Raw genomic sequence first — 27,579 nt, 5'->3', positions numbered from 1 at the left:
GTATATGTGTTATTTTTACTTTATTTCTGTAGCATATAAGTCATTGCTGAGAGTTTTTTTTTAAGGCATATGTGGGTACTAAGTGCACACACTTGTTTAGAGAAGAAACTAACCTGTTTGAGAATTTAGGGTTTTAAGTTTTTCTGTTTAATTTCTTTTGCAGCCTGAAAGTTGGCCAATCTGAGGCTGTTTTATTAATATTCCATTCTGCATTTCTATTTAATGTTGAGAACTGAATTGGCATCTCTCTACTATATCAAACCTCTCTTTTATGCTGAAATAGAATATGTAATATGTTTTCATTTTAACCTATATTAAAGGTTTTATGGCTGTGAGATCAGATAACCAGAGATCATTGTCCCATTAATCAATTACATCCCATAACTTTGACCTATGGAAACCCAAAGAATAAACCAGTCAGTTTACAGAACCAATCTGTACTGTTGTTTTTGAGTAACAATTCCATTCAATTCTTGTTGGTTCAGATTTTGTGTTGCTGCAAATATAGAAAGGGAATCAACCAGAACTGTAAACTGAGGTTATTGTGAGTACAGTTAATCAAATGCTTGTCTGATGTAATATTGATTAAAACTTTATTGACCTTCAGATGACATAATTTTCTTATTTTAAAAGGTTACAGTAAATATCCAATTATATACAGTAATGAAAAAATATCCGTAATATTTGAATGACAGAGGAAATCTTAGACTTGAGTGTAGTTTCAATCAGTTGTTCCTAAGCTAGTTTGATTAATCGTACAAGTTGGTAGCAGACTAAACAAGGGTCACAACAAAATAAGTAATCGGACTCTTGGCATCAGTCTTACAAAATTTACTCAACACCTTTCATGAATTCCAGGAATTCTGTAATAGAACAGATCACATTATAAGAATACAATATTAAAATAAATTTTAATAAACAATAAATATCAAATATCTCACAACATTAAAATGTGATTTTTCATCAATATATTGAAAATACATTTAAGTTGAGTAAAGTGCCCCTGAAAGTTGCTAACTGTGCATGGTGCACTTAATTACTGAAAACAATTTGGGACGCCAGCAGTTTGAGCTCAGACTTGTTGCTCCTAGCCTGGTATATATTCAGTATACTCTACTGTTGTTTTGCTGAGCTCAGGACGCGGATTATTTGTCTGCCAGAAAAGGCTGATTTGGCTCCAATCTACTATTGCTAGGTCTGTAATGTCTGAGCCAGCTTATCCACAAAGATACCCTACGTACTGCTTCCAGCAGCCTTCGCCACCTACTTTCGAAGGAGGACAGACATTGGTAGGTCATTTGGCACCCGAGAAGTATGTGCTTAGCCCCTTTGTAGATGGCAGTGCGTATAATGGGGAGGCAAAGGCGTAGTGGTATTGTTGCTGGATTAGTAATTCAGGGACCCAGGGTAATGCTCTGGGGACCTGGGTTTGAATACTGCCATGGCAGATAATGAAATTTGAATTCAATTAAAAAAATCCATGAAACCATTGTCGTTAAAAACTCATCTGGTTCATCAATGTCCTTTAGGGAAGGAAATCTACTGTCTTTACCTGGTCTGGTCATGTAGATGTGATTCCAGACCTACAGCAATGTGGTTGACTCTCAAATGCCCTCTGAACAAATGGGCAATAAATGCTGGCCCACATCCCATGAATGAATAATAAAAAAAAAGGAACTCTTTATGAACTCTTTATAAAATGTGAGAGTGTTGGGCACACAGTACCCATCAAGTAGCAGTTCTAGGAGATGTGGATCTTGCCCCTTTCTAATCCAATTGTGATAGTTGATGAATGTTGGCTACATGAGTGTATTCTCATGCCTGGTATTCAGGTAACACTTTCCAGCAGATATCATCCAAAGTCATCGGTTACACAATTGACATTTGGCTTCACCCTTCTAGGTCTTCTGCAGGACAGCTTGTAACATGCAAGCTACCTTGATGTTCTGAACATTGAAATCCAATGTCATGTGCCAGGTTTACTTTTAATAATTTTAATCCAAGATGGCTTTGGTAAAAACATGGTGTACACTGGCTTGAGCACTGTGGAGGGGGTATCAAGACTAGTACAGATCACTGCAGATGCAGTAAAGTTGATTTCAAGCAACAGTCCTGGTACAGCTCACTTTGAAAACTGACAGAACCAATCACAATCCACACCTGTAATATGACAGGCATTATCATATATGATAGCATATATAAGGTAGTTAGCCCGGTTCGAAGGTCAAAGAAAGAAGTGCAATGTGCTTATTAATAAGTCATAACATTTAATGAGAGATGACTATATTTAAAATTTGTGAAAAAGGGGTTTGAGTCAAGAGTAAAAGATGTGAAGATGGAAGGATTTTGTTACAAGTAGAGTGGGAGACCAAAGAGGGAGCCTATGGGAATAAATTTAGAAATGAATTAAGGAATAAACAGAAAAAATGGATGATTGGGGATTGGCATGAGAAAGAGACAAAAACAAAAGGTCAATAGATTGGAAAGAGGCGGGACAGGGAGATAATGTGGAAGAGAGTAATGGGAGAATAGATGTGAGGAGAAAAAGAAATATGTGGGTCAAGAGAAGTGAGGAGGATTGTAGTTTAACATGGGATTGGCTTTGGGATTACGTGAAAAACAATGAAGGAGACAAGGGTATAAAATGAGGACAATATTGTACATCCATGCATTGTGTGTACCCATGCAAGAGAGAAAGAAGACAGCACAAAAAACATAGGGTCTAGTCAAATGTCATGCAAGGTTGGGGTTCAGTATGGCTTCTTAATATATGCTAATTTAACCATCGTTTGCATCTGGTAGAAAATCAGAACCATGGAGTGTGAGGGAAGACAAATGAGAATCGGATAAATGGATTATACTGCCACTTCAAAAACTTTGGAATGCTCAAATGTAATATTTTCAAAAATTGTTGCCTCCCCAATGACTTGGGGAATTTGTTTAAGAGTTGCTAAATAAACAAAAGACTCTGGGTTGCAAAACATATTAAGCGATTGTGTAACTCACCGTCATAATCGATTTTTCCATCACTATTTTTGTCACCATCTCGCATGAGCTCTTCAATGTCATCATCGGTGATACATTCACCTGTTTCTTCCAGCATTGTTCTTAATTCATTGAGGTCAATGTAACCGTCAGCATTTCTGTTAGCATACAGGTGAGTATAAAAGTCGAAACGGTGACACAGATGGATTGATCAAGCATTGTGCCTTAATAAGATTTGCAACTTTAATAAAGTTTGTTTCTTCATGTAATTTTATATGAATCCTGCTGAGTCTTCTAACACTATAAATGACTTTTCAAATCAGCAAAACAATTGCAGCCTGTATGTTAATCTTCACCATCAATAAGGAAGTTAAAACTTCAATGAAATCAATTTGAGCCTTTCATTGCATATCCTATTGTTACTTCCAACTTTTTGTAAAGGGGTGGGATATTTAAATTCCATTGCCTTTGATTAAGTTCCTGAGCTGAATACTATGCACATACTCTTTTGATTTTACTCATTAAGTTATGAAATTGATTCAATTACAATATTCAAGTCACCATACTTATTGCCTTCATGGAGGGTGTTGTGGACTAATGTTGAGTTTGTTACAAATATGTTTAATGGATTTAATAGGGTTGTTCAAAATAATGAAGGGCTTTAATAGAGTAAATAAGGAGAAACTGTTTCCAATGGCAGAAGGGCCAGTAACTAAAGGGCAATTAGCAAGGTAATTAAGCAAAGGAACCAGAGGTGAGTTGGAGGGGAGTTTTCTATGATCTAGGATGCACTGACTGAAAGAGTGGTAGAAGCAGATTTAGTAATAACTATCAAAATGAAATTGAATAAATACTTGAGGGCAAATTTGCAAGGCTATGGGGAAAGGGCAAGGGAGTGAAACTAATTAGATAGCTCTTTCAAAGAGCTGGCACAAACATGATGGGTCAAATAACCTCCTTCTGTGCTGTATCATTCTGTAATTTTATAAATCAAATATGATGTGGAAGCCATATTGTGAGCCTATGCTGCAAACTGGAAACTCAGCATGCCTGGGGACAAAAAAGGAAATGGTGGTCTCCACCACTGGCAACGATTATTTACATAACTACAATGGCACTGCTGTCTCCTGTGGCTTTGAGAAAAATCTTCTCGTGACAGTATTCTGGATCGCCTCATTTACATCACAGCAAGTTAGGCTGCTGGCAATAATAACATTGCAAACCAAATGCAGAAATGCTAAAATAGCATTATTCCACATCTATTCTTGCAATTAATGGGAAGACTTTGGCAATCACTACATGGTGAGGCTTTTTTTTAGACTTTTTTAGCAATACATTTGCACAGAATATATTTCCTCACAACTGTTGGTTGAAATTATGGTCCATTCATGTCTAACATTTTATATCACATTCTTGATTATTTCAGTATCTGGAGTATTCCCCATTGTTGACTCTCTCTTTCTAACAGATAGGTCTGGATTTTTTGGCACCAACCATTTGTTAGACTTGCACTTTCCCATAGATTTTTAAATGGGCTTTTGCACTGGATATTCCGGTCAGCCAGCAACAGGTTGGGGGTCTCTATAGGGTATCTGGGACCTGTGGTGAACAGGAAAATCAACTGTGCAACTCCGTAACCATTCAGATTGAAGAATCATGAATGAACAAGATAGTGTCAGATCCAGGAATTATCAGTTAGACTATCTAATTCAATGTCAAATCAGATATAGAAAGCAAAACAAAGCAGAAGCAAATAAATACTTGATTGAGAGAGGGGGAGCTAAAACTTTGAAAATAAAAAAATTTAAAAAATTATTTTAAAAAATTTCCATCACTAATTAAAATCTTTAAGAATGAGAGTACACACTTGTAAAATTTAATTTTCAGTGTGAGAGAGATTGTTTGGAAGTAATTAAGACTTAATACCCAGTTCAAAATTTACTTACGCTTGAATGGACAAGGCCTTAATTTTTCTGGCGAGTATAATGTGTATATATTGGTTAAGTACAGAAACGTCATGCTGTTACATATATACGAATGGCAAATCTCTCGGTGAAATACTATTCGTGTGCACCTTTTCGAGGAGTATCCATCTTCAACAGCAACTTCTTGATTTACACATTTAACTGCACATGTGTTGTCTCTTGAATTTTTGTCTGATTTACATGTTAATAACTGTGAGCAATGTTAATTCACTGTTATTTCTATTGTAAAAACAGAGCCTACCTGTTGTTTAATATTCAGAACAATTAAGGTCCACAGCTTTCTACTGACACATAAATGGATGCAAACCTATTTAGTGGCAAATTTAATAATTGCATATATTTGGGTCATCGTATGTAAATGTATGGGAATGTATATGTAAGCTACAAGCATATTTTAAACAATGAACACTTACTTATCAAACATTCGAAACAATTCTGCCAGCTCTTCTTCTGGTTTTCCTTTGCTATCGTCTTTCATACACCTCACCATCATGACCAAGAATTCATCAAAGTCAACAGTTCCACTGCCTAAATGAAAATCAAAAATGGGAAATGTTTACATTGATCACATATTAAAGAAAATGTACAAAATCACAAAAATACATATCCTATTGCTTAGCTCATCATTTAAAAAGTGGTCTGTCATTAAATATGGAACAGTACCACTGTACTATTTTCTAACCCAATGCACTTCCTGAATGTCTGTCTTCATTGTCTATCACCTTGCACACACTTAATATAAAAGTAGGTACACCTTTTAAAAGAATTCAACTGAGTGAGATTGTCAAGATTCTAATAAAATAGAGAACTTACCAATACTTCCAGTTTTCACTCAGTAACAACTTAAGACAGTAATAGAAAAGCAAAGTTTGTTGGGCTGTTGTGGAAGTAAGACACCACAGCATGTAAAATTGTTATGTTGATGTTTTATGTTTAATGTTTAATTTTCAGGAGCCAGGCATTGCTTTTTTATTTTCCCTGTAGAGATTGTTGAAGATCTGCTGAATGTTCCAGTACATAATGGTTACTGTCCAAAAATAAATTTCCAACAAATGCAATGCATTGCATATGAAAACTAATAAAAGTAATGGCTTGGTTAAGTTCTTTCCTCAGTGGGTTATACTAATAAATAGCAAAGTGTCAAGTGTTTGCAGAAAGCTGCAGAACTTTTGTAAACCCATAATTCACTGCCTTTGGGAGATAGCGAGGAGAAGAAAGCTATTGCAGACAGAGCCCTGGGAATAGGTAGCCAATATTATTTTTAAAAGAACAGTGTGGGGCAAGTACATTAATGAGTGAATTTCATACTTCTGCTTTTTGACCACTTGCCTTGCAAATTTTACCATAACTGAAAATAAGAGACCAACCCATTAAACAATCACAGTATCACAGTGTAATGTTCAATCATCACTGATAATTTTCAAGGCTACAGCTCTCATGATATTCATTGAAAAAGTGATTGGAATTATTGAATGCAATCCCTGTAACATAAGCACAGATCTTGCAATCCAATGTCAAAAAACAGAACTTGACTAATTTAGTCATGATGGCTCTGGAAGCTTTGTGCCTATTAAAATCTGAACTAAGTTAAAATCTGTCCACGTCTGCTGGCTTTTTAGTGTGAAATGATTGATATTCTTTCTAGTGCTATAGCTTTTCAATTTTCTAACCTATCAGCATTATGACATTGACTGCAATTCTTTGTAACCCTATAACTTGCTCAGTGAAAATCCAAACTCATGCTGACCATGTGGTTCACTGGAATGAACTGTATCTGGTGTTGTGACAGCTCTCTGAATTTGATACTTTAGTCCTCATTTTAAGGTATTGGACAGTAATCTCTGAAAAAAGAGGAAAAGCTATTTGCATACACAGGCATCTTTAAACCATGATAAAATTATAATTGTAAAAAGGTTACTCTCAAGCCATTATGTGAAGTTCAGTTGACTGCTATAAAGTTAAAACTTGTGCCACAGGATTTTCCTTCTACTCATGAAGCAACAATAATTTACTTGCAGAACTTCTGAATTATCCAATCAGTTCATATACATTATCATATCCACATATTCTTTATCTCTACTGTTTTTTAATTCATTCAGGGGATGTGGATTTCGCTGGCTAGGCCATCCCTAGTTGCCCTTGAGAAGGTGGTGGTGAGCTGCCTTCTTGAACCGCTGCAGTCCATGTGCTGTAGGTATACCCACAGTGCTGTTAGAAAGCGAGTTCCAGGATTTTGACCCAGCGACAATGAAGGAACGGCGATATATTTCCAAGTCAGGATGGTGTGCGACTTGGAGGGGAACTTCCAGGTGGCGGTGTTCCCAACTATTTGCTGTCCTTGTCCTTCTAGATGGTAGTGGTCGTGGGTTTGGAAGGTGCTGTCTAAGGAGCCTTTGTGAATTCGTGCAATGCACCTTGTAGATGGTCACACTGCTGCTACTGTGCGTCGGTGGTGGAAGGAGTGTTTGTGGATGTGGTGCCAGTCAAGTGGGCTGCTTTGTCCTGGATGATATCAAACTTCTTGAGTGTTGTGGGAGCTGCACTCATCCAGGCAAGTGGGGAGTATTCCATCACACCCCTGACTAGTGCCTTGTAGATGGTGGACAGGCTTTGGGGAGTCAGTAGGTGAGTTACTCGTCGCAGGATTCCAAGCCTTTGACCTGCTCTTGTAGCCACAGTATTTATATGACTAGTCCAGTTCAGTTTCTGGTCAATAGCAACCCCCAGGATGTTGATAGTGGGGGATTCAGTGATGGCAATGCCATTGAATGTCAAGGGTTGATGGTTAGATTCTCTCTTTGCCTGGCACTTGTGTGACACGAATGTTAATGTCAGCCCAAGTCTGGATATTGTCCAGGTCTTGTGGTGTTTGGACATGGACTGCTTCAGTATCTGAGAAGTTGCGAATGGTGTTGAACATTGTACAATCATCAGCAAACATCGCACTTATGATGGAAGGAAGGTCATTGATGAAGCAGCTGAAGATGGTTGGGCCGAGGACACTACCCTGAGGAACTCCTGCAGTGATGTCCTGGAGCTGCGATGACTGACCTCCAATAACCACAACCATCTTCCTTTGTGCTAGGTATGGCTCCAACCAGTGGAGAGTTTCCCCCTGACTCCCATTGACTCCAGTTTTGCTAGGGCTCCTTGATGCCACATTCAGTCAAATGTGGCCTTGATGTCAAGGGCAGTCAGTCTCACCTCACCTCGGGAGTTCATTTCTTTTGCCCATGTTTGAACCAAGGCTGTAATGAGGTCAGGAGCTGAGTGGCCCTGGTGGAACTCAAACTGGGTGTCAGTGGGCAGGTTATTGCTAAGCAAGTGCTGCTCAATAGCACTGTTGATGACCCCTTCCATTACTTTACTGATGATCTAGAGTAGACTGATGGGGCGGTAATTGGTCGGGCTTGATTTGTCCTGCTTTTTGTGTACTGAACATACCTGGGCAATTTTCCACATAGTCAGGTAGATGCCAGTATGTTAGCTGTACTGGAACAGCTTGGCTAGGGGCACAGCAAGTTCTGGAGTACAGGTCTTCAGAGCTATTGCCGGAATATTGTCAGGGCCTTTGCAGTATCAGCCATTTCTTGATATCACGTGGGGTGAATTGAATTGGCTGAAAACTGGCATCTGTAATGCTGGGGACATCCAGAGGAGGCCGAGATGGATCATCCATTCGGCACCTCTGGCTGAAGATTGTAGCAAATGCTTCAGCCTTATCTTTTGCACTGATGTGCTGGGCTCCCCCATCATTGAGGATGGGGATATTTGTGGAGTCTCCTCCTCCAGTGAGTTGTTTATTTGCCCATCACCATTCACAATTGGATGTGGCAGGACTGTGGAGCTTAGATATGATCAGTTGGTTGCGGGATCACTTAGCCCTGTCTATCACTTGTTGCTTCTGCTGTTTGGCATGCAAGTAGTCTTGTGTTGTAGCTTCACCAGGTTGATAACTCATTTTTAGGTATGCCTGGTGCTGCTCCTGGCATGCCCTCTTGCACTCCTCATTGAACGAGGGTTGATCCCCTGGCTTGATCGTTATGATAGAGTGGGGGATAGGCTGGGCCTTGAGGTTACAGATTATGCTCAAGTACAATTCAGCTCCTGCTGATGGCCCAAAACAGCTCATAGATGCCCAGTCTTGAGTTGCTAGATCTGTTCAAAACCATTTAACACTGTGGTAGTTCCACACACCACGATGGGAGTATCCTTAATGTGAAGACGGGACGTCGTCTCCACAAGGACTGTGCGGACGCTGTCATGGACAGATGCATCTGCGGCAGGCAGGTTGATGAGGAAATATGTTTTCCCTTCTTGCTGGTTTCCTCACTACCTGCGGCAGACCTAGTCTAGCAACTATGTCAATTAGGACTCGGCCAGCTCGGTCAGTAGTGGTGCTACCGAGCCACTCTTGGTGATGGACATTGATGTTCCCCCACCCTTCTCTAAAGGGCATTAGTGAACCAGATGGGTTTTTAACAACAATCAACAATGGTCATCATTAGACTTTAATTCCAGCTTTTTATTGAATTCAAATTCCACCATTTGCTGTGGTGGGTTTCAAACCCAAGTCCCCAGAGCTTTACCCTGGATCTCTGGATTACTAGTCCAGCATCAATACCACTACGCCATCATCTCCAATGCTGATGCTACAAAACCTGTGCCAAGGCTTTTTTTAACAATGAAACACATTCAAAATACAGCATACTGTTGACAGATCTCTCTTTTGAAATGAAGGACTAGGAAATAGCTTTTAACAACTGCATATGGCTCCCCCATTGTGTATATCTTCCTCTGGCGCAGCTTTTTAACTCAGATGTACACGATCTCAGACAGTCATTTTACAACAGAAAACTCCAGGAAATGTGTGCAGGTTTTTATGGAGGAGCAAAAGGAGTTTGAATCCTATATTTTCTCCATCATTATTCTTTCCTAATCTCCCCACATCATTCACAAAATTTGATGGGAGCTGACTTTATTCCAGACCAACACCACAGCAGCTTTGAATGAGTTTTAATATTTTTTGAGAGCATTTGAGGCATCTTTCTTCATTTGATTTTTCAACTATATTGAGTAAGTCCTTGTGGTGACATGGGTGAGATGACAAGCCTTCTAAAGTATTGAACCTGTGTGACATCATTCAGTGCCATTGGACATTAATGCATTATGGTTATAAGTCCTAAAGGAAAATAAGTTCAATTATAATCAGTAGTGTTTAAAGGTGTGATAAAAAAGCTATGGTCATGTATTAGGATCTGGGGACTTGAGTGCAACCCCCTAGTTCTTAAATCTGCCTATGGCCCCATAACACAAACATCAGTAGCTGATTATAATAACAGAGTGATAAATAATGTTAAGAGAGGTTATAACATAATTTATATCTGTACCATCTTCATCCACTTCATCAATCATCTCCTGCAACTCTTCGGGTGTTGGGTTCTGACCCAACATGCGCATCACTTTGCCAAGCTCTTTGGTGCTGATGCATCCATCTTCAGCATCCTGCACGAAAATATCAAAAGCTGCCCTGAACTCTGAAAAAACAAGGAGCATTTCAGTTCCAGGAAGTTTGACATGTTTTAAGCATTGGTTTTCATTTTCTTATTGTGTTTAATGACTTCTTACCATTCTTCTGCTCCTCAGTCAGTTGCTCAACCTGTGTAACAAAAACATATTGACTGAGTTCCGCAAACATCATTATTCTACTACTTCAAAGCAAACATGAAAATTGAAAGCTATGGATTGTGTGAGAAAGATTAAATATACGGTTGTAAACAAATGGGTTAACTCTAAGAGCTGTGTACAAAGACTATTATAGATGCTCACTGAGAGACAACTGTGACTAAACATTTTATGACTGATCACATTTTAGATGTTTTTATGATGGTCACGAACTATGAGACATAATCAAAAGATTTACAGGCCCCAATTGTTGAATCCTACATAAACTTGAGCTCATCAAAAACTCCACTGCCATATCCTAACTCACACCAAGTCTCATTTACCCATCACCTCTCTGTTCACTGCCAGTGATTTCTGGTGCAGCAATGAATCAATTAAAATTCTTATCCTTGTTTTCAAATCTCTCCGTGGTCTTGTGACTCCCTATTTCTGCAATGTCCTCCAGCCCCACAACCCTCTGAGATCTCTGTGTTGCTCCAATTCTGCCTTCTTGAGCATCCCAGATTTTAATTTCTCCAACATTGGTGGCCATGCCTTCAGTTGCCTAGGCCCTAAGCTCTGGAATTCCCTCCCTAAATCTCTCCACCTCTGTATTTCTCACACTCTCCTTTAAGATGCTTCTTAACACTTAACCCTTAGATCAAGCTTTTGGTCATCTGTTCCAATATCTCCTTATGTGACTCGGTGTCAAATTTTGTTTGATAACACTCCTGTGAAGGCACTAGATAAATGCAAGTTGTTGTTATATGCACACACTAAATGGTCACTTCTTGGCCATGCAAGTTTTCACAATGTAACTGCTCAAAGCACACGGTATCATTATGAGGAGGAGGTTATACTGTAAGTAATATGAACATTTATAATGCTGTACCTGTGCTTTGTCCATGATAAATAAATGAAGAAGTAATGAAGAATTGACACACACTAATCAAACACATCACCTTCTGACACCACCACAAAGCTGTGCCTTTGCTATGAGGTTGAACCAGACTTTTTGCAACCTCAGCATTCTTTTTTAACCTTCAGCTGAACTTCCTACCCATATTCTCTTCACCATAAAGACAGCTTACTTCTACTTCTTTAGCACCACTCGTCTCCATTCCTGCCTCAGCACCCCTGCTGGCGAAACCCTCATCCCTCATGTCAATCTCAGACTCAACTCTTTCAATGCTCTCCAGACCAGCCTCCCATATTTAGGGTTGCCAACTCTGGCTGGACATATTCTGAGAAAGGTGAGCAGAAGTGACATCACAGCAAGCCGACCGCATGGTGCGAGTGGATTCTAAAGGAGCGCGAGTGAGGAAAACAAATCCCCGGGGAAAGATTCCTATTGTGAACATCCCTGTTTGTACAGAATGGAAATATATCCCTTTTATACAGAGCACACTTGAGAATTCAGCATTGTCCAATCACTGCAGCTTTGTGTAAACTCGCAATAATGCAGGATTTCAGTGAATTGCTCTGAAGTTCATCTTGGCCTAACTTGGAAAACAAATAAATGCTTCCAATTCCTGCCTGGATTAAAATCCCTGAAGATCAATGTTTTCCTCCCTGCAAAATAAAATCCCATTAGGATTGGCTTCCACCAAAAAATGAAGAGGGAGAAACTCATTCTACCCTTCCTGTGCTGCAGATTTAAAGCGATTCCCGGGAACAACCAGCAGAGAAAGCAATCAGACACTTACCAATATTTTTGGATAAGATTGCCCTTGCAGAAGCGCTCACTCCTAGGGCGTAATTTCCCATGCCCACTGGCGGCAGGCGTGACAGGTGACATGCGTGGACAATATGGCATGATCTGTTTCACAACGGCAGGAAGGCAGGTGATGATCATCCACTCAGCCTACCGACGGCGGGCCGCGTTTCCCGCCTTCAGTTGTCGGGGAGCTCATTGTAATGCTTCAGCATATCATTAAAAGGCCATCCTGCCAGGCTCTTGGATCCCCGCTGGATCGTCCGTCCACGTTGGCAGGAAAGCACGTCAACGTGTTTCACAGCAGCCCACAGGTGATGTGCACTTGGCGGCCTTCACTTTTGAGAGAACTGGAGGTGAGTGAACAGCATCATTCAGCAGAGCTCGCCAGGGTCGCCTGTTGCTTTGCAGGCTTCAGGGGTGCCGGAGGGCTGTGGTGAAGCGCCACCCTGCCATGGAAGTGACTATTGTCGGCGGGCAGTCCGGGGGCAACAACTGCCCAGCCTCGGAGGCGACTATTGTCGGGGGCGGTGGGGGGGAGCAACTGCTGCCCTGGCGTTAGACCCCGCGCACAAGAAATCGAGGTGGGGGGCAGGGTAGGCGAGGGAAGTGGCCACGCAATAGGGACACCTGTATTAATTGACTATTCCTCTGCAACTGAGACAGTTCAGGCGCAGCCACGATGATATGATTAGGGTTGAGCTCCTCGCCTGCCCGCCCACGAGAGCAACACAGAAGCACCAAAAGGCCACAAACCTTACCCCCACCCGGCACTGAGTGCGAGTCCGCGACCATTTTACTGGACCAAGGAGCAGTTGGACATTGTACAATCTCCTCACCAACGCCGGCCATGTAGCAGTCACTGCTCAAGGCGCTCACAGCCCCTTGCAATCTTAGCATCGCGATTAGGTGCAGTCTCCCCCATGTCGCAGGTTGACAGGGCAGCCATGCAGCGCACTCGTCTGTGGCCATCTGAAGGGTGGCCGGCACTCTCCGGGAAGCATTAAGGGGTGGTCAGACAGGGCCAGGAAAGGTGCTAAGTACACCAATGCTAACCATGTCTCTCTCTCTTTCATGCCACAGGAGGACCACATCTGGAGCATGGAGCCTGGTGAACTAGCTGTATGCCTGATGGCCTACAGAGAGCAGAGAAGATAGAGGAGAGCGACTGAGGCTCCTGACTGTGCAAAGGCAGGTGCAGCAACCTCAGGAAGAAGGGGCTGTTGGGGTTTCCGCCCACACTGCCCAGGAGCGATAGAGAGCTGCGGCTAGTCGGTGCCTAGCGACACCCAGGGTCTATAGACGCCGCCGGTCATTCCTGCGGATGACCAAGAACCAGTGTCACCAATGACTGCGCATGTCTAGGGACCTGGTTGCTCACATCTGCCACTTACTGCAGGATTTGGCGCCAAAGGAACATAGAGGGCATCCACTACCAGTGGCTGTGAAAGTGACCATAGTGCTCAATTTCTACACCAGTGGCTCCTTTCAGGGCTCCACAGGTGACCTCTGTGGGATCCCACAAGCCACCACCCACAAATGCATCGCCCTGGATGCCATCTTCTGAAGGGCACACAATTTGTGCCTTTCGCCTGGGACAGGGACAGCCAGGATGCAAAGGCCATTGGATCCTCCCAGATCTCGGGATTCCCACAGATACAGGGTGTGATTGACTGCACCCATGTGACGCTCAGGTCTTCATCACTACACACAGTGGACTACGTCAACTGCAAGGGACTCCACTCACTGAACATGCAGCTGGTATGCGACCACCAGAAGCGCATCCTGCAGGTGTGCACACAGTTTCCAGGGAGTGTGCACAACTCCGACAGGCTCAGTTTGTCACAGATCCCTGGAGTCTTCCAGAGTCCACAGAACCTGCAGGGATGGCTCCTCGGGGACAAGGGCTACCCACAGAGGCCGTGGCTGATGACACCCGTGCGGTGGCCTCAGACTGCAGCAGAGCGATGCTATAATGAGGCTCTTGCTGCAGCTCACAACTTGGTGGAGACCATCGGGATGCTGAAGATGTGGTTCCGGCGCCTGGACCGGTCTGGTGGAGCCCTGCAATACAGTCCGCAGAGGGTGTCATGCATCATCGTCATCTGCTGCACCCTTTACAACCTGGTGCTGCAATGGGGAGACAAGCTGGCTGAGAAGGAGATGGAGGAGCTGCACATCTCCTCCGATGAGGAGGACACCAATGGGGATGAGGGTGAGGAGGTCCTTGGAGGCAACAATGATGGCGATGAAGACCTTGCATGGCTAGACGAGGCATGCAGCCTCGGGAGGCCCTCATAGCTGCTAGATTTGTGGAGGATGATGATGCCATACAGTGTGGTGACCCCATAGATCCTCACAACACAGTTGTGAATGTTTGACTCCAGTCTGGCTTATGGCAGCGCGAATACCCTCTGTGAGAATGCTCCTGTCGTGGAGGTGCAGTGGAGGCCCTAATAGTTGTTCGATTGCAGGAGGATGATGGCGACATGCAGTGAGGTCAGCGTGCGCTCAATAAATCTTCACATAGTCTCTGAGAATGTCTGACTCCTGTCTGACCAAGGGCAGCTCGCTTGCGCTCTGTGATCAGGGTCATATCATAGATTTGCAGCCATGAAACTTTAGAAGCAAAAATAAAAATACCTGGAAAAACTCAGCAGGTCTGGCAGCATCTGCAGAGAGGAACACAGTTAATATTTCGAGTCCGTATGACTCTTCAACAGAACTAAGTAAAAATAGAAAAGAGGTGAAATATAAGCTGGTTTAAGGGGGGGTGGTGGGACAGGTAGAGCTGCATAGAGGGCCAGTGATAGGTGGAGATAGCCAAAAGATGTCATAGACAAAAGGACAAAGAGGTGTTGAAGGTGGTGCTTTTATCTAAGGAATGTGCTAATTAAGGATAGAAAGCAGGACAAGCAAGGTACAGATAGCCCTAGTGGGGGTGGGGTGGGTGAAGGGAAGGGATCGAAATAGGCTAAAAGGTAGAGATAAAACAATGGATGGAAATACATTTAAAAATAATGGAAATAGGTGGGAAAAGAAAAATCTATATAAATTATTGGAAAAAAAGGGGGGGGATCAGAAAGGGGGTGGGGATGGAGGAGAGAGTTCATGATTTAAAATTGTTGAACTCAATATTCAGTCCGGAAGGCTGTAAAGTGCCTAGTCGGAAGATGAGGTGCTGTTCCTCCAGTTTGCACTGAGCTTCACTGGAACAATGCAGCAGGCCTAGGACGGACATGTGTTCTGCAAAGCGGTCACCCAGTCTGCGTTTGGTCTCTCCAATGTAGAGGAAACCACATTGGGAGCAATGAATGCAGTAGACTAAATTGAGGGAAGTGCAAGTGAAATGCTGCTTCACTTGAAAGGAGTGTTTGGGCCCTTGGACGGTGAGGAGAGGGGAAGTAAAGGGGCAGGTGTTGCACCTCCTGCGGTTGCATGGGAAGGTGCCGTGGGAGGGGGATGATGGAGGAGTGGACCAGGGTACCAGGGTGTCACGGAGGGAACGATCCCTGCGGAATGCCACGGTGGGGGGGAGGGGGGGGGTTGGTGTGAAGGTAAGATGTGTTTGGTGGTGGCATCATGCTGGAGTTGGCGGAAATGGCGGAGGATGATCCTTTGAATGCCGGAGGCTAGTGGAGTGGAAAGCGAGGACAAGGGGGACCCTATCAAGATTCTGGGAGGGAGAGGAAGGTGTGAGGGTGGATGTGCAAGAGATGGGCCGGACACGGTTGAGGGCCCTGTCAACCACCGTGGGTGGAAAACCTCAGTTAAGGAAGAAGGAAGACATGTCAGAGGAACTGTTTTTGAAAGTGGCATCATCAGAACAGATGCAATGGAGGCGAAGGAACAGAGAGAATGGGATGGAGTCCTTACAGGAAGCAAGGTGTGAGGAGCTGTAGTCGAGGTAGCTGTGGGAGTCGGTAGGCTTGTAATGAATATTGGTGGACAGTCTATCACCAGAAATTGAGACAGAGAGGTCAAGGAAGAGAAGGGAAGTGTCAGAGATGGACCATGTGAAAATGATGGAGGGGTGGAAATTGGAAGCAAAATTAATAAATTTTTCCAGGTCCAGACGAGAGCATGAAGCAGCACCGAAGCAATCATTGATGTACCGGAGAAAGAGTTGTGGGAGGGTGCCGGAGTAGGACTGGTACAAGGAATGTTCCACATACCCCATAAAGAGACAGGCATAGCTGGGGCCCATGCAGTTACCCATAGCCACACCTTTTATTTGGAGGAAGTAAGAGGAGTTTAAGGAGAAATTGTTCAGTGTGAGAACAAATTCAGCCAGACGGAGGAAAGTAGTGGTGGATGGGGATTGTTCAGGCCTCTGTTCGAGGAAGAAGCGGAGAGCCATCAGACCATCCTGGTGGGAGATGGAGGTGTAGAGGGATTGGACATCCATGGTGAAGAGGAGGCAGTTGGGGCCAGGGAACTGGAAATTGTTGATATGATGTAGGGTGCACCTGATGCTGTGTCTGCCTTCAGCACCTGAATCCTTCAGGAGCTGGAGCAGAGCAGCAGTGGTCACAGATGCTGAAGAGATGGGGGCCAGCCCCTCCTTAAAGGTGCTGAGAGCACATGGAGAGAATGAGAGAACTCTGTGGCGCTCACCCATTACATTCTGGCAGCAATAACAAGCACCGCCGAGGTGCAGGCATCAGTAATGTGTCCAGGGAGTGTGAGACTGGACCATCACTTTGGTCTGAAGGCTGCACAGAGCACAGGGAAGAGGCCCTGGACCGAGAAACCTGCCTTTTATCTTGTGCAGAAAGGTTCCACATCTGAGTGACATGAACACTGCTCATCAGAACAAGGAGCCATAGGCAGGGAGACATTCTTGGGGGTTTATTGACAATAGTGAACAGCATGTACAATTAACACCCATGCCCATGCTGTGCAACTAATTCTCTTTAACTTTCCTAACCCTGCCGCTACGTCTTGTTGCTCCCTGGACATCCACACCTGAGGTGGAGGCAGCCTGCTGACTGTGACACCCTGTATGTGATGACTTTGGCGGGCGTCCTCTGGTGGGCCGAGGCTTGGAAGGTCCTGGCCTGCTTTCAGGGTCCCGCTGTGTGGCAGTGGCACCCTCCTTGGCCTGTGGTGCTGGAGCTGCTGAGGTCACAGGAAGAGGGGAATCGGATGGGCCGGATGCTCTCGGAGTCACCTGGATGGATGGGCTCAGAGTGTGCACCTGCTGGTCCTCCTCCCTGTGGATGGTCGGAGGCCCCAGGCTGACTCCTTGAGGAGCAGGGGCAGCTGCAGTTAGATATAGCTGCCTGGCATCCCTCTCGCCTTCACACTGTTGGAGGCCAACTCTGGCATCAGTGATGGATGAGCCCACGCAGCAGTGCAGGAGCAAAGTCCTGAACCAAGGTCTCCAAGGTGGCCGCCACCCTACCAGTGTTGACCTCGGTGCATTGGCATACTGGCGCTATCACCTCAGCCTGAAGGCGGACGGACTCCTCCATCGTGCTTTGCAATCTGAGAATTGCAGCGGACATCCCTTCCTGATGCTCCCTAGCTTGCCTTTGTAGCTCCAGCAACTGTGACCTGATTGAATCCAGAGGCTCGTCATCTGACTCGGACTCAGCAATGTTTTGGCCTCCAGCAGTCCTCTGAGTGCCGGGGACCTGGGAAGTCCCTGCTGCAGCCTGCTGTGGATCAGACAGTGCAATGTGCTCACCAGATTGTGATCCTAGGGCTACTCCAAATCTAGGTCCCACCGAGGTGTCTGTCTCTGCGCTGGTGGAGGGTGTGGTGAGCACTATGATGGGACTTCAGGGAGGATGCCTCCAGATTCTTCTTCAGAGGTTTCTTTGGGGCTTGATTGGAGGCCCTAGGTAATGGACTCTGTTGGCTGTTTGGCAGATGTGCCTGTGGAAGCAAGGGGAGATAATTAGTGCATGGCAGTGGCCTGTGAAACAGGACACATCACTCACAGCATCGTTGTCTGATGGATGTTGCACTGCTGGATTCTCACTTGGTAGAGCAGCGCCAACCTCACCGTCAGCACAGGAATCTTCCAGATCCTTGCCGGCCAGCTGGATGGCTCAGTTTTCAAAGTCCATGAGGACCTTGATTTCAGGCATACTGCCACCGGGCAGTGACCTCTTTCTCTTGTGTGCCAGCTTGTCCTGCATGGATAGAGATGAAGAAAGTATAAGCAGGACGCCTGCCAGGCCAGATGATAAGTATGCCTGGCCTTTGTGAGTGGTGAGTGGTCCCATGGACGGGATGAGGAGAATGACAGTGAGTGTGAGACAGTGAAGGTTATGTCCCTTGAACTGGCAGTGAGCGAGGGCCCTGTGGATGTGTGATGGGTTTGTGAGTGTGTGAGGTGAGAGTGATGAGAAGAGTGACTTACCCTGGCGGAATGGAGATCAGTCATCCTTTTGTGGCATTGGGTGGCTGTCCTCTTCTGAAGGGCGTTGGCGCTGACCACCATTGCCACCACCTCCCTAGCTGGATTGGTCAAGTTGCTGCCCATCCTGCGGCCAGAGCGGGGGTACAGGACATCCTGGCGGGCTTCCACAGCATCTAGCAGTCGCTTGAGGGACCTGTCGTTGAAGCGGGGTCTGCGGTCTTTTTTCCTTTGCCTGCCACGTCTCCCGGGCAGCGGTGGTGAGATGGTGGCAATGTGCGCTGTGTTGGCAGCTGCCTTTTAAACAAGGTGGCTGGCATGATGCAATGGTGGGGTGATGGCGGGCGGGCGAATGAGAGCCCACCCGCCATGGAAATGGTGTGTTTCCCGGGAAGGCATAAGTAATGTGGCAGGCTTGGGATGATATGGCGTGAAAACGCGCCATCGCCATTGGCGGGTGGAACGCCATTTTGCCTGCCCGCTACAGCACTTAGTGCAAATTTGGGAAAATTCTGCCCCTAGTTTTACCTCCTTCTCTCAATGAGGTCGAAGCTCAGTGCCGGTGGGAAAACGGGCGTACTGCGTGCGCCCCAGTTTATGTTTTATGTCATGCCACTATGAACGCAATGAGATTACCTTTTTCAATGAGTGATGACTGGCCAGAGATTTTGTATGGAGCATGAGCATTGTTTGCTTGAAATATCCATTTTAAAATCTCCCGGATTACTTTTAATAACCAACGAGAGATTGATGTCAATTCTGGTAGACACCCGGCCATTTCAGGAGGGTTGGCAACCCTACCCATATTCCACCCTCCATAAGTTTCAGCTGATCCAAAATTCTGCTGTTCACATCATAGCCAGCATCAAGATCCACTCCCTCTCAGCCTTTGTCCTTGCTAATTTACATTGGCTTCCAGTCCCTCAACATTTCAAAATTAAAATACTTATCTTTGTGTTTTAATCCATCAATGGCCTCTCCCCTCCATATCACTGTAGCCTCCTCCAAACTACAAACCCCTCAAGAACGCTGTGTTCCTCCAAATATGGACTTGTGTTTATGCCCTCCCTTTTTCCACCATTGATGGCTGTGCCTTCAGCTATCGAGGCCCGAGGATCTGGAATTCCATCCCTAAAACTTTCATCTCCACACCTCTCCATTATCCTTCAGCAGGTTCTCTAAAACACATCTCGTTGGCCAAGATTTTTAGGCAGCCCTTCATTTAAGTCTTTAAACTGCTCAGCATCCATTTTTATCTGATTGTACTTCCATGAAATGTCTTGGGATATTTTTCTACAGGAAAGATACTATGTAAATATAAATTGTTATTGTTGTAGATTATTCCTCAACTGCAAGCTTTGAATCTATTGAAAGTTGGCCTAACAACAGTTCAAATGATGCGACAGAATAGCACTTTGACAAATCATGTTTCAGTCTGCAGGCATGGGTCTTCTTTCCCCAATAAACATAGCTTTGCTGAAAAGCAATTTCTGGGCACAAATTTAACCAAAAAATTACAACCAAAGATGGCAAATGCTTGAGTTACTAATGACAGCAGTAACTTGCACTTATATAGCTCCTTTGATGCCATAAAACCTCCCAAGGTATTTCACAGGACTGTTATAACACAAAATTTGACAATAAGCCACATAATGAGACATTGAGATAACCTCAATCTTGTCTAAAGGGATAGGATTTAAGCAATGAAGAAAGAGAGTTAGAGAGTTGGAGAGGTTTAGGAAAGGAATTCCAGAGTTCAGGACCATGACAGCTCAAGACATAGCCTGGTGGAGTGATTAAAATTAAGGATGCTCAAGAGGCCAGAATAGGTGGAGCGTTGATATCTTGGGTTACTGGGCTGGAGGAGATTAAAGAGATGGGGGTGCGGGTGGTGACCATGGAGGGACTAGAAAAAGATAAGAATTTTAAAAATGAGGCATTTCTTAACCGGAAGGAAATAATGGCCAGTGAGCACAGAGGTGATGGATGAACAGGACTCGGTGCGAGTTAGGTCATGGGCAGCAGAGTTTTGGATGGCTTCAAGTTTACAGACGTAGCTGGCCAAGAGTTGAAATAATTAATTCTAGAGGTCACAAAGGCATAGATGAGGGTTTCAACAACAGATGAGCTGAGGTAAGGTGGGTTTGGGCGGTGTTACAGAGATGGAGATAGGTGGTTTTGGTGATGGTGCGGATATGATGTTGGAAACTCATCATGGGGTCAAAAATGACACCAAGGATGCAAACAGTCTCTTTCAGCCTTAAAAAGTTGCCTGAGCAAGGGATAGCGTGGTCACTAGGGAACAGAATTTGTCCTGGGGACTGACTACAACAGTTTTGGTATTGTCAATGTTTAATTGGACAAAATATCTGTTCATCCAGCACTGGATGTTGGACAAACAGTTGACAATGTAGAGACCGTGGAGTGGTCGAGAAAGGTGGTGGTGAGGTAGAGCTGGGTATTGTCAGTGTACAAGAGGAAACTGATGCTGTATCTTCGGATGATGTTGTTGAGGAGCAGCATGTAGATAAAAAAATAGGAGCGAGCCAAGGATTGACCCTGGGGAACACCAGATGTAATGGTATGGGAGCAGGAGGAGAAATGCTTGGATAGATAAAAATGGAACCAGGTGAATGCAGTCCCACCCAGCTGGGCGGCAGCAGTGAAGCATTGGAGGAGGAGGATGTGGCCTGCCATGTCCAAGACTGGAGACAGGTCGAAAAGGAGGACAAATACAATGAACCCTCCTTTATGTACAATGTGCTCAATTTAACGACTGGTAATAAAGAAAAAGGGCTTCTAAAACATTTTGATTTCCATATGTTGTTCTGCTTAATTTAAGAAAGATCAATAAATATTAAAGAACCTTCAAGCAAGCCAAAACAAACTTTAGTAAAGAGTTACAACTGCACCATGTGGACCTCACTTTTGTTGCATTTTGCAATGTGCTGGATTATAAACTGCTCACATGCACAGCACAGTGCCATCTAGCGAACGTGTGAAAAAGGAACATTAGAATGTACAGCAGGAAGTGGCTTTGCAGTAGGGGATTTCAAGTTTAAAATGTTTGAAAAAGAAACAATTTAAACCTGGAAGTTAGTGCAAAAATATGTGAAAGAATTAATATTAGCAATTATTTCTCAACAACTACTTGTTTCTTTGGCTGTGACTTCTTGAGCTTGTTTTAGGTGCTGATTACTTTTTTACAGGAGGAGACAGACAGGCTGTAACAGCATGGCAAGAATAGAAGCAGCACTGGAAGGACAGCGGCAAGGTCCTGAGACGATATAGCAGCGACCTCACACAAGAAACGTGCTGGTAGAATCAGGGACGGAAACAGTACCTAGAGACAGTAGCAGTGTTTCTGGAATTTGATAATCAAATTCAGGATGAAAGAAAAAAGCCTTGCATTTATTTAGCACTTTTCACAGCCCCAGATTGTCCCAAAGCACTTTATAGCCAATGAAGTACTTTTGAAATGTAGTTACTTTGTAATGTAGGTAGATTCAAGATTCAGCCTGAGAGCTTGGTGTCAGTTGCTTTTGCTGGAAATCTGTTCACTAATATGTGGCCCTAAAGCTTGGGTATTCATGATGCTGAAGCCATGGTCTTAGTTTCTCAGCTATTCCCTCACAGGAAACACAGGAACATTCTTCTCCCTTTACTGCTAAAATTACGATATGTTGCTAAGTTATCCAATTCCTCCAAGTCATACACCGTCTTGACTTGAAACTATATTGCCATTCCTTCATCGTCCCTGGGTCAAGATCCTGGAAATCCCTCCCTAACAGCACGGTGGGGGTACCATTGCACAGGTTGCAACACTTCTGGAAGGCAGCCCACCACCACCCTCTCAAGGGCAATTAGGGATGGACAAAAAATGCTGGCCTAGCCAGTGATGCCCACATCTCATGAATGAATGAATAATAAAATGGAAATAGATTTGTATTTATTAATAGGCCACCAGAGACACACCACATGGCAAGGAGAAATGGCCACATAGTAGATCATGAAGGATTGATTGCCTCTCCCTACCTCAATCTCTTAAGCAACACCTGGGAATTACCCCTCGCACTGTCCCCCTCCAAGAACAACTAGACACGTTCTCTCTGTCCGTCACTTTATAAGTATTGTACAAGCTTTTATTTTATTCCACTTTATTTGTTGCTCTGGCTTCAATCATATATACAGCCGCTCACTCATCACATGCCTTTTTGGAAGGAAATTAACACCAGATTGCACATATTGGTCTTTCATGTATTATCATGGTAAGCTTCTGTGAGTGGAATGTGACATGCTCATTTAAAGGGACAGACCAACTCAAAGATGAAAGATTTGCTAAAACAGCATTGAGAATAGTTCAATCTGAGTTTACTTCATATTCTGATAGAATTCAGACACGTTCCTAGTAGTGACAGTAATGGCTACTGCAGAGTGCACCAGAAGTTAAAAGTGTGGGCTAGTTAAGATCAGCTGTTTAAAAAAAAGTCTCTCCTTTCTCTCACACTCCCATTCCCTGCCCATACAACCCCCCCCACCACCCCCCACCACCCCGGCTACACACACACAAATTCTCTTCATGGGTAATTTTTTTGACTTGCACTCCGGGCATTAAATCTCAGCTGCCAGAAACATACCAGAATTCAAGCATGTGCTGACTATGATTTTCTAACCAATATTTCAAATGGTGGGATATCATGCTTTTAAAGTTCTAATACATTGGGCAAGGTACTCCAGCTTGAAATATGAGGTTAGAAAATTACCTAAATTCCCTTATTCTCTTTATTATGCTCACTTTCTGGTTCTTTATTGCTTCCTTTTTCCATCACTCTGGCTCACTTATGTTTCTTTTAGTTTATTTATGAATTGTCACAGCTTTTCATACTTTTGACTTTCCTTTAATGAGTCACTTTCTTTATCTGTTCCTTGATTTCTCCTGGCTTTATTCCTATCCATAACCTATTTAAGCCTTGGGTTAGCTCAGCAACAAATGCACATTGCGCCTATTATTGTATGGTCCCAATTGTTACATAGCTTCTGAACTAATTGATGTGAGGAGAAACTTTACTCTTACTTCAACTATTACAACTGGTCCTGAGCCATCAAAGAATCCAAGCTGTGCTTTAGCAGTGCCTCCATGGTGTTTGTGTTCATTGTTGATCCTATCTTTAGAATGCAACTATTACAAATAGTGCATATTCACTGTTAGGTGATACTTTTGGTGCCACATGAATTATGTGAAAAGTGAAGCAATAAAATAGTTACAGCACATTGCAGAAGAGAACTGTTAGCAGGAAGTAAAGTATATTGCAGGACGCAGGAACTCCTGGACTTACTTCCGCCTTCAGTTAGCAAATTGCTGTGAAGCCCTAAGCATATTAGTGAGCTGGGACCAACTGTATATCTAGTTGCAACTGTTGGGGAAGTCGTGATACCTATTAAATGATGGATAGTCCTACCACCAACTTAACTTAAGAATTCTCCCCAAACATTTCTAACATTTTGGGGGGATCTTATTGAAACAGCTGTGATGAAAAGGGGCAGCTGTTATCATTGTTATGGCGTCACCTCTAAGTCAGGATGGTTTGGATATAAGTACCCAATGCACAAAGCTCTTTTATAGTTCTGTTCGCTGTGGCCTTGGTAACATGACTCCTTGTTATTTTTAACAATATAAACGACAACTGTGGAGGAGAGCTAAGACAAATACTGCGGATGGTTTACTTTGTTCCACGTTTTTGACTGACATAGACATATATCCTTGAAATCTTTATCTGAGCATTTGGGTCCCTCACGGTTGATGGGAGCTTATCACCGAGATAAACGCCCCCACAATACCCTGAAATAGCTTTAACTCGGAGGAACAACTATTCATCGCATTCCTCGAAGGCCGAGTGTAAAGATTACAGGCAAAGCCGTATTTAAAAAAGAATTAACAATAAAAGGCTTCCCTTAATTATATTGTAAATTTATGAATGATAAATAATACTCAAATACACTTTTATAGCTCGGCCTTTGTCACGCTTCTTCAAACTTGAGCCATAAATGCTGCAAGTCAATCTTTAACAAATGGTAAAATAACCCAACATCAACAGGTTTGAATCCGGGAGCACAGGAATCATTTGATTGTTGGCTAACACGCTCACACCAATGGTAGATCCATCTGCAGTTTGTTTTATACTCATTGAGAGGCGCCTGTAAAGTGGGACAATAAAAAAGGCAACAAAAAATCTGAATTCGGAATCATTAAGAGATTTCATGGCTCACTATTTGTAATAACAAACGTATCTTTAAACCCAAGACACGCTTCAGCTCCTTATCAATTGTATTTTATCGACCAAGGAAGGTTAACTTTATTTTTTTCATATGCTTATTTGTCAATTTAAAAAGTTTATAGGCCGAGATTGCACTGTAATCAATAAGATACGGACTCGAAACGTTAACTGTGCTCCTCTCCGCAGATGCTGCCAGACCTGCTGAGTTTTTCCAGGTATTTTTGTTTTTGTTTTGGATTTCCAGCATCCGCAGTTTTTTGCTTTTATCTTAATTATAGTTGTATGGAGATTATTACCGAATCTAGCCTCGCCCTTTAAATATGATTTGTAGAAAAGAAATGCAGAGGTCTTATGTTTAACTTTTTAAATTTTTTTCGAAAATTATTTTAAAATAACTTTTCTTGTACCCAACTTTTAAATTAGGGAAATTTCCTATTCAATGAATTGTTTGAAAAAGTTGTCACTCGTTCGCTGCTACAAATTTAAATATAACCTTTAAAACCTTTAAAACTGTACTTTACTCTGGTATTCTGGTGTAATTATTATTATGCTATATCTTTGTATTTCCTCTCTCTCTATGTATATATATATATATTTATATATAAACCACTGTATACCAGATCTACACTCTGCATCTGATTTCCATGCTTCAGAACCAGGAATAACAATTGAAAATATAAACTACGAAAAATGTGTCTTCGTTCAGGGATTGTACTCACCGCTGCTTTGTAAATATCTTCCATGGTTGAGGATGGATACAGCACTGTTGGCAGACAGGGAGTCAACGACCCTTCAACATCTTTTATAGGTTACAGCTCCACCAATAGGTTAACCATACGCGAGGCTTTCCATTCAAACCTAACAGCACTAAATCACTGACAATATGGCAGATAAGAATTGAATGCCATGGTGGGGGGTGGGGTGGGGTGGGGGCTGGTGGCGTGCAGGGTAGCAATGCTATCGTCTGGACATAATTATACTGGCATCTTGGCCTTTCACCTTCTCTTGTCTATGATATGTCACTGGGGATAATGCAAGGTCTCCCAGCCTTGAAATTCCTGCTCAAATGTTACTGATGACTCAGTACATTTTACTGAGAGGTGATTGCCTCTGGCCAAATATTCAAGTACACAGGGGGAAGAGTTAAATCTGAAGCCATGAGATTCTTTTCCTGTTTTGCTGTCTTACTTGGGATATAATCAAATTCTTAAAACAAAATAATGATGTATCTTAAAAGTCAAATGACAAAGTAGGTGTTTTGTTTTTCAACATTAAGTTGAACTATGAAAAATACTGTTTATTTTTGTTTGGTTCTTTATCTGAAAGTCGCTATAATTCCTTTCTCATTAAAATCCGTGATTTTAGGCTTAATATCAATTGATTATTTCTGTAATGGTTACATTTGGTTTAGTCTCAGGCTACTTTTTGGTATATATTTGTATCAACTGGTTTGGGCTTTGCATCCTTGTAATTTGTGCAGTATAATTCAGATGTGAAATCACCCCAATCAAATTCCAATGATTGGTGCAAGGCCACTTCAAGGATATCACCTTCCATTGCTTCAGCTCAGTTTTCATCAATTTGAAAAGTTCCCAGGTGCAGTGGATCACCTTGGGACTTTTAAAACCATTTTAATCTTTTCTAATGTTAGCAGAGAGCTGCTTGTCAGCAGAGAGGTCTACATCCTGAATCCCCATTCTTCTGATACTGGCCTTTCCTTTGCCCTGCTGTTGGTGGCTGTGTTTTCAGCTGCTGAGATTCCACTCTCTGGAATTCCCTCCCTTGATCTGCCTCTCCACCTCCCTCGCCTCATTAAGACAATTCTTAAAACCCACCTTTTAGCTCAATGTCCATTTTCTTTATAAACCTAAACCCCTTGGCAGGTTTTTCTATATTAAAAGTGATAAATAAATGCAAGTTGTTGTTACTATATGTGTATAAACTTGTGGTGATTACAACAAAATTCCTCAGTGAGAATATGGATTACCCAGCTCTCCTACCACACCGCCTCAGGACAAAAATACCGACACACTATATAAATAATGGACAATTGGGGCAATGTCTGGTTGTCTCATGAATTCAGCAAATGGTGATAAACTGCATCAGTTTTGCTTTAATAATTAATGATACCTTGTTAATCAGCTCTGTAATGTTATTGCCTCTTGATCATTCCCTAGAACCTGCTGTTCTCTGTATAATTTGTAAGTAAAGTATCTGACTCTCATTTCACATTCCCTTCATCAGATATTCCACTAATATTATTACAAATCAGGGATAGTGGTTCAGAAGACTTGTTTCCAACAAGTTATGGTATAATCTGGAAGTTTGCTCACATGCGTACTTGGAGAATCCAATCTAGGCTGTGCAATTGGAGAGGTGTAAAGTGGAGTGCATGTGCTTTCACAAGATGAGGACAAACTGGTCAACATTCCAAGCTGATCTTGCATAGTTTTGATTGCCAGTTTAAGAGCAATATTGATGAAGTCTTAGGAGAAGGCTTCTCTTTGAATTGGGAAATCTAAGGAAAAAGGACTAACAGATATTACTTATTGGTGAAAATATCACTCATAGTTCTTATCTCTTCTT

At 43.1% G+C, this 27,579-nt stretch overlaps 1 protein-coding gene and 1 long non-coding RNA gene across 2 annotated transcripts in view; both read right to left on the bottom strand.

The window, feature by feature from the left end:
- Positions 1-27,579, bottom strand: part of LOC144681619 (uncharacterized) — a 324,557-nt gene that overhangs the window by 258,047 nt on the left and 38,931 nt on the right. The window lies entirely within an intron of this gene.
- Positions 577-25,884, bottom strand: LOC144681306 (troponin C, slow skeletal and cardiac muscles). Its single transcript, XM_078542908.1, has 6 exons — positions 25,713-25,884; positions 10,599-10,629; positions 10,361-10,507; positions 5,384-5,498; positions 3,007-3,143; positions 577-863 (listed from the first exon to the last, which is right to left on the bottom strand). The coding sequence occupies exons 1-6, from the start codon at positions 25,734-25,736 to the stop codon at positions 832-834; spliced, it is 486 nt and encodes a 161-aa protein (XP_078399034.1). The 5' UTR covers positions 25,737-25,884; the 3' UTR covers positions 577-831.

The sequence above is a fragment of the Cetorhinus maximus genome, chromosome 6, assembly GCF_964194155.1.
Source record: "Cetorhinus maximus chromosome 6, sCetMax3.hap1.1, whole genome shotgun sequence".
In the NCBI taxonomy this organism is placed as follows: Eukaryota; Metazoa; Chordata; class Chondrichthyes; order Lamniformes; family Cetorhinidae; genus Cetorhinus; species Cetorhinus maximus.
The sequence above is the reverse complement of the archived record's forward strand: the minus strand, read 5'-3'. Positions and strand labels throughout refer to the sequence as shown.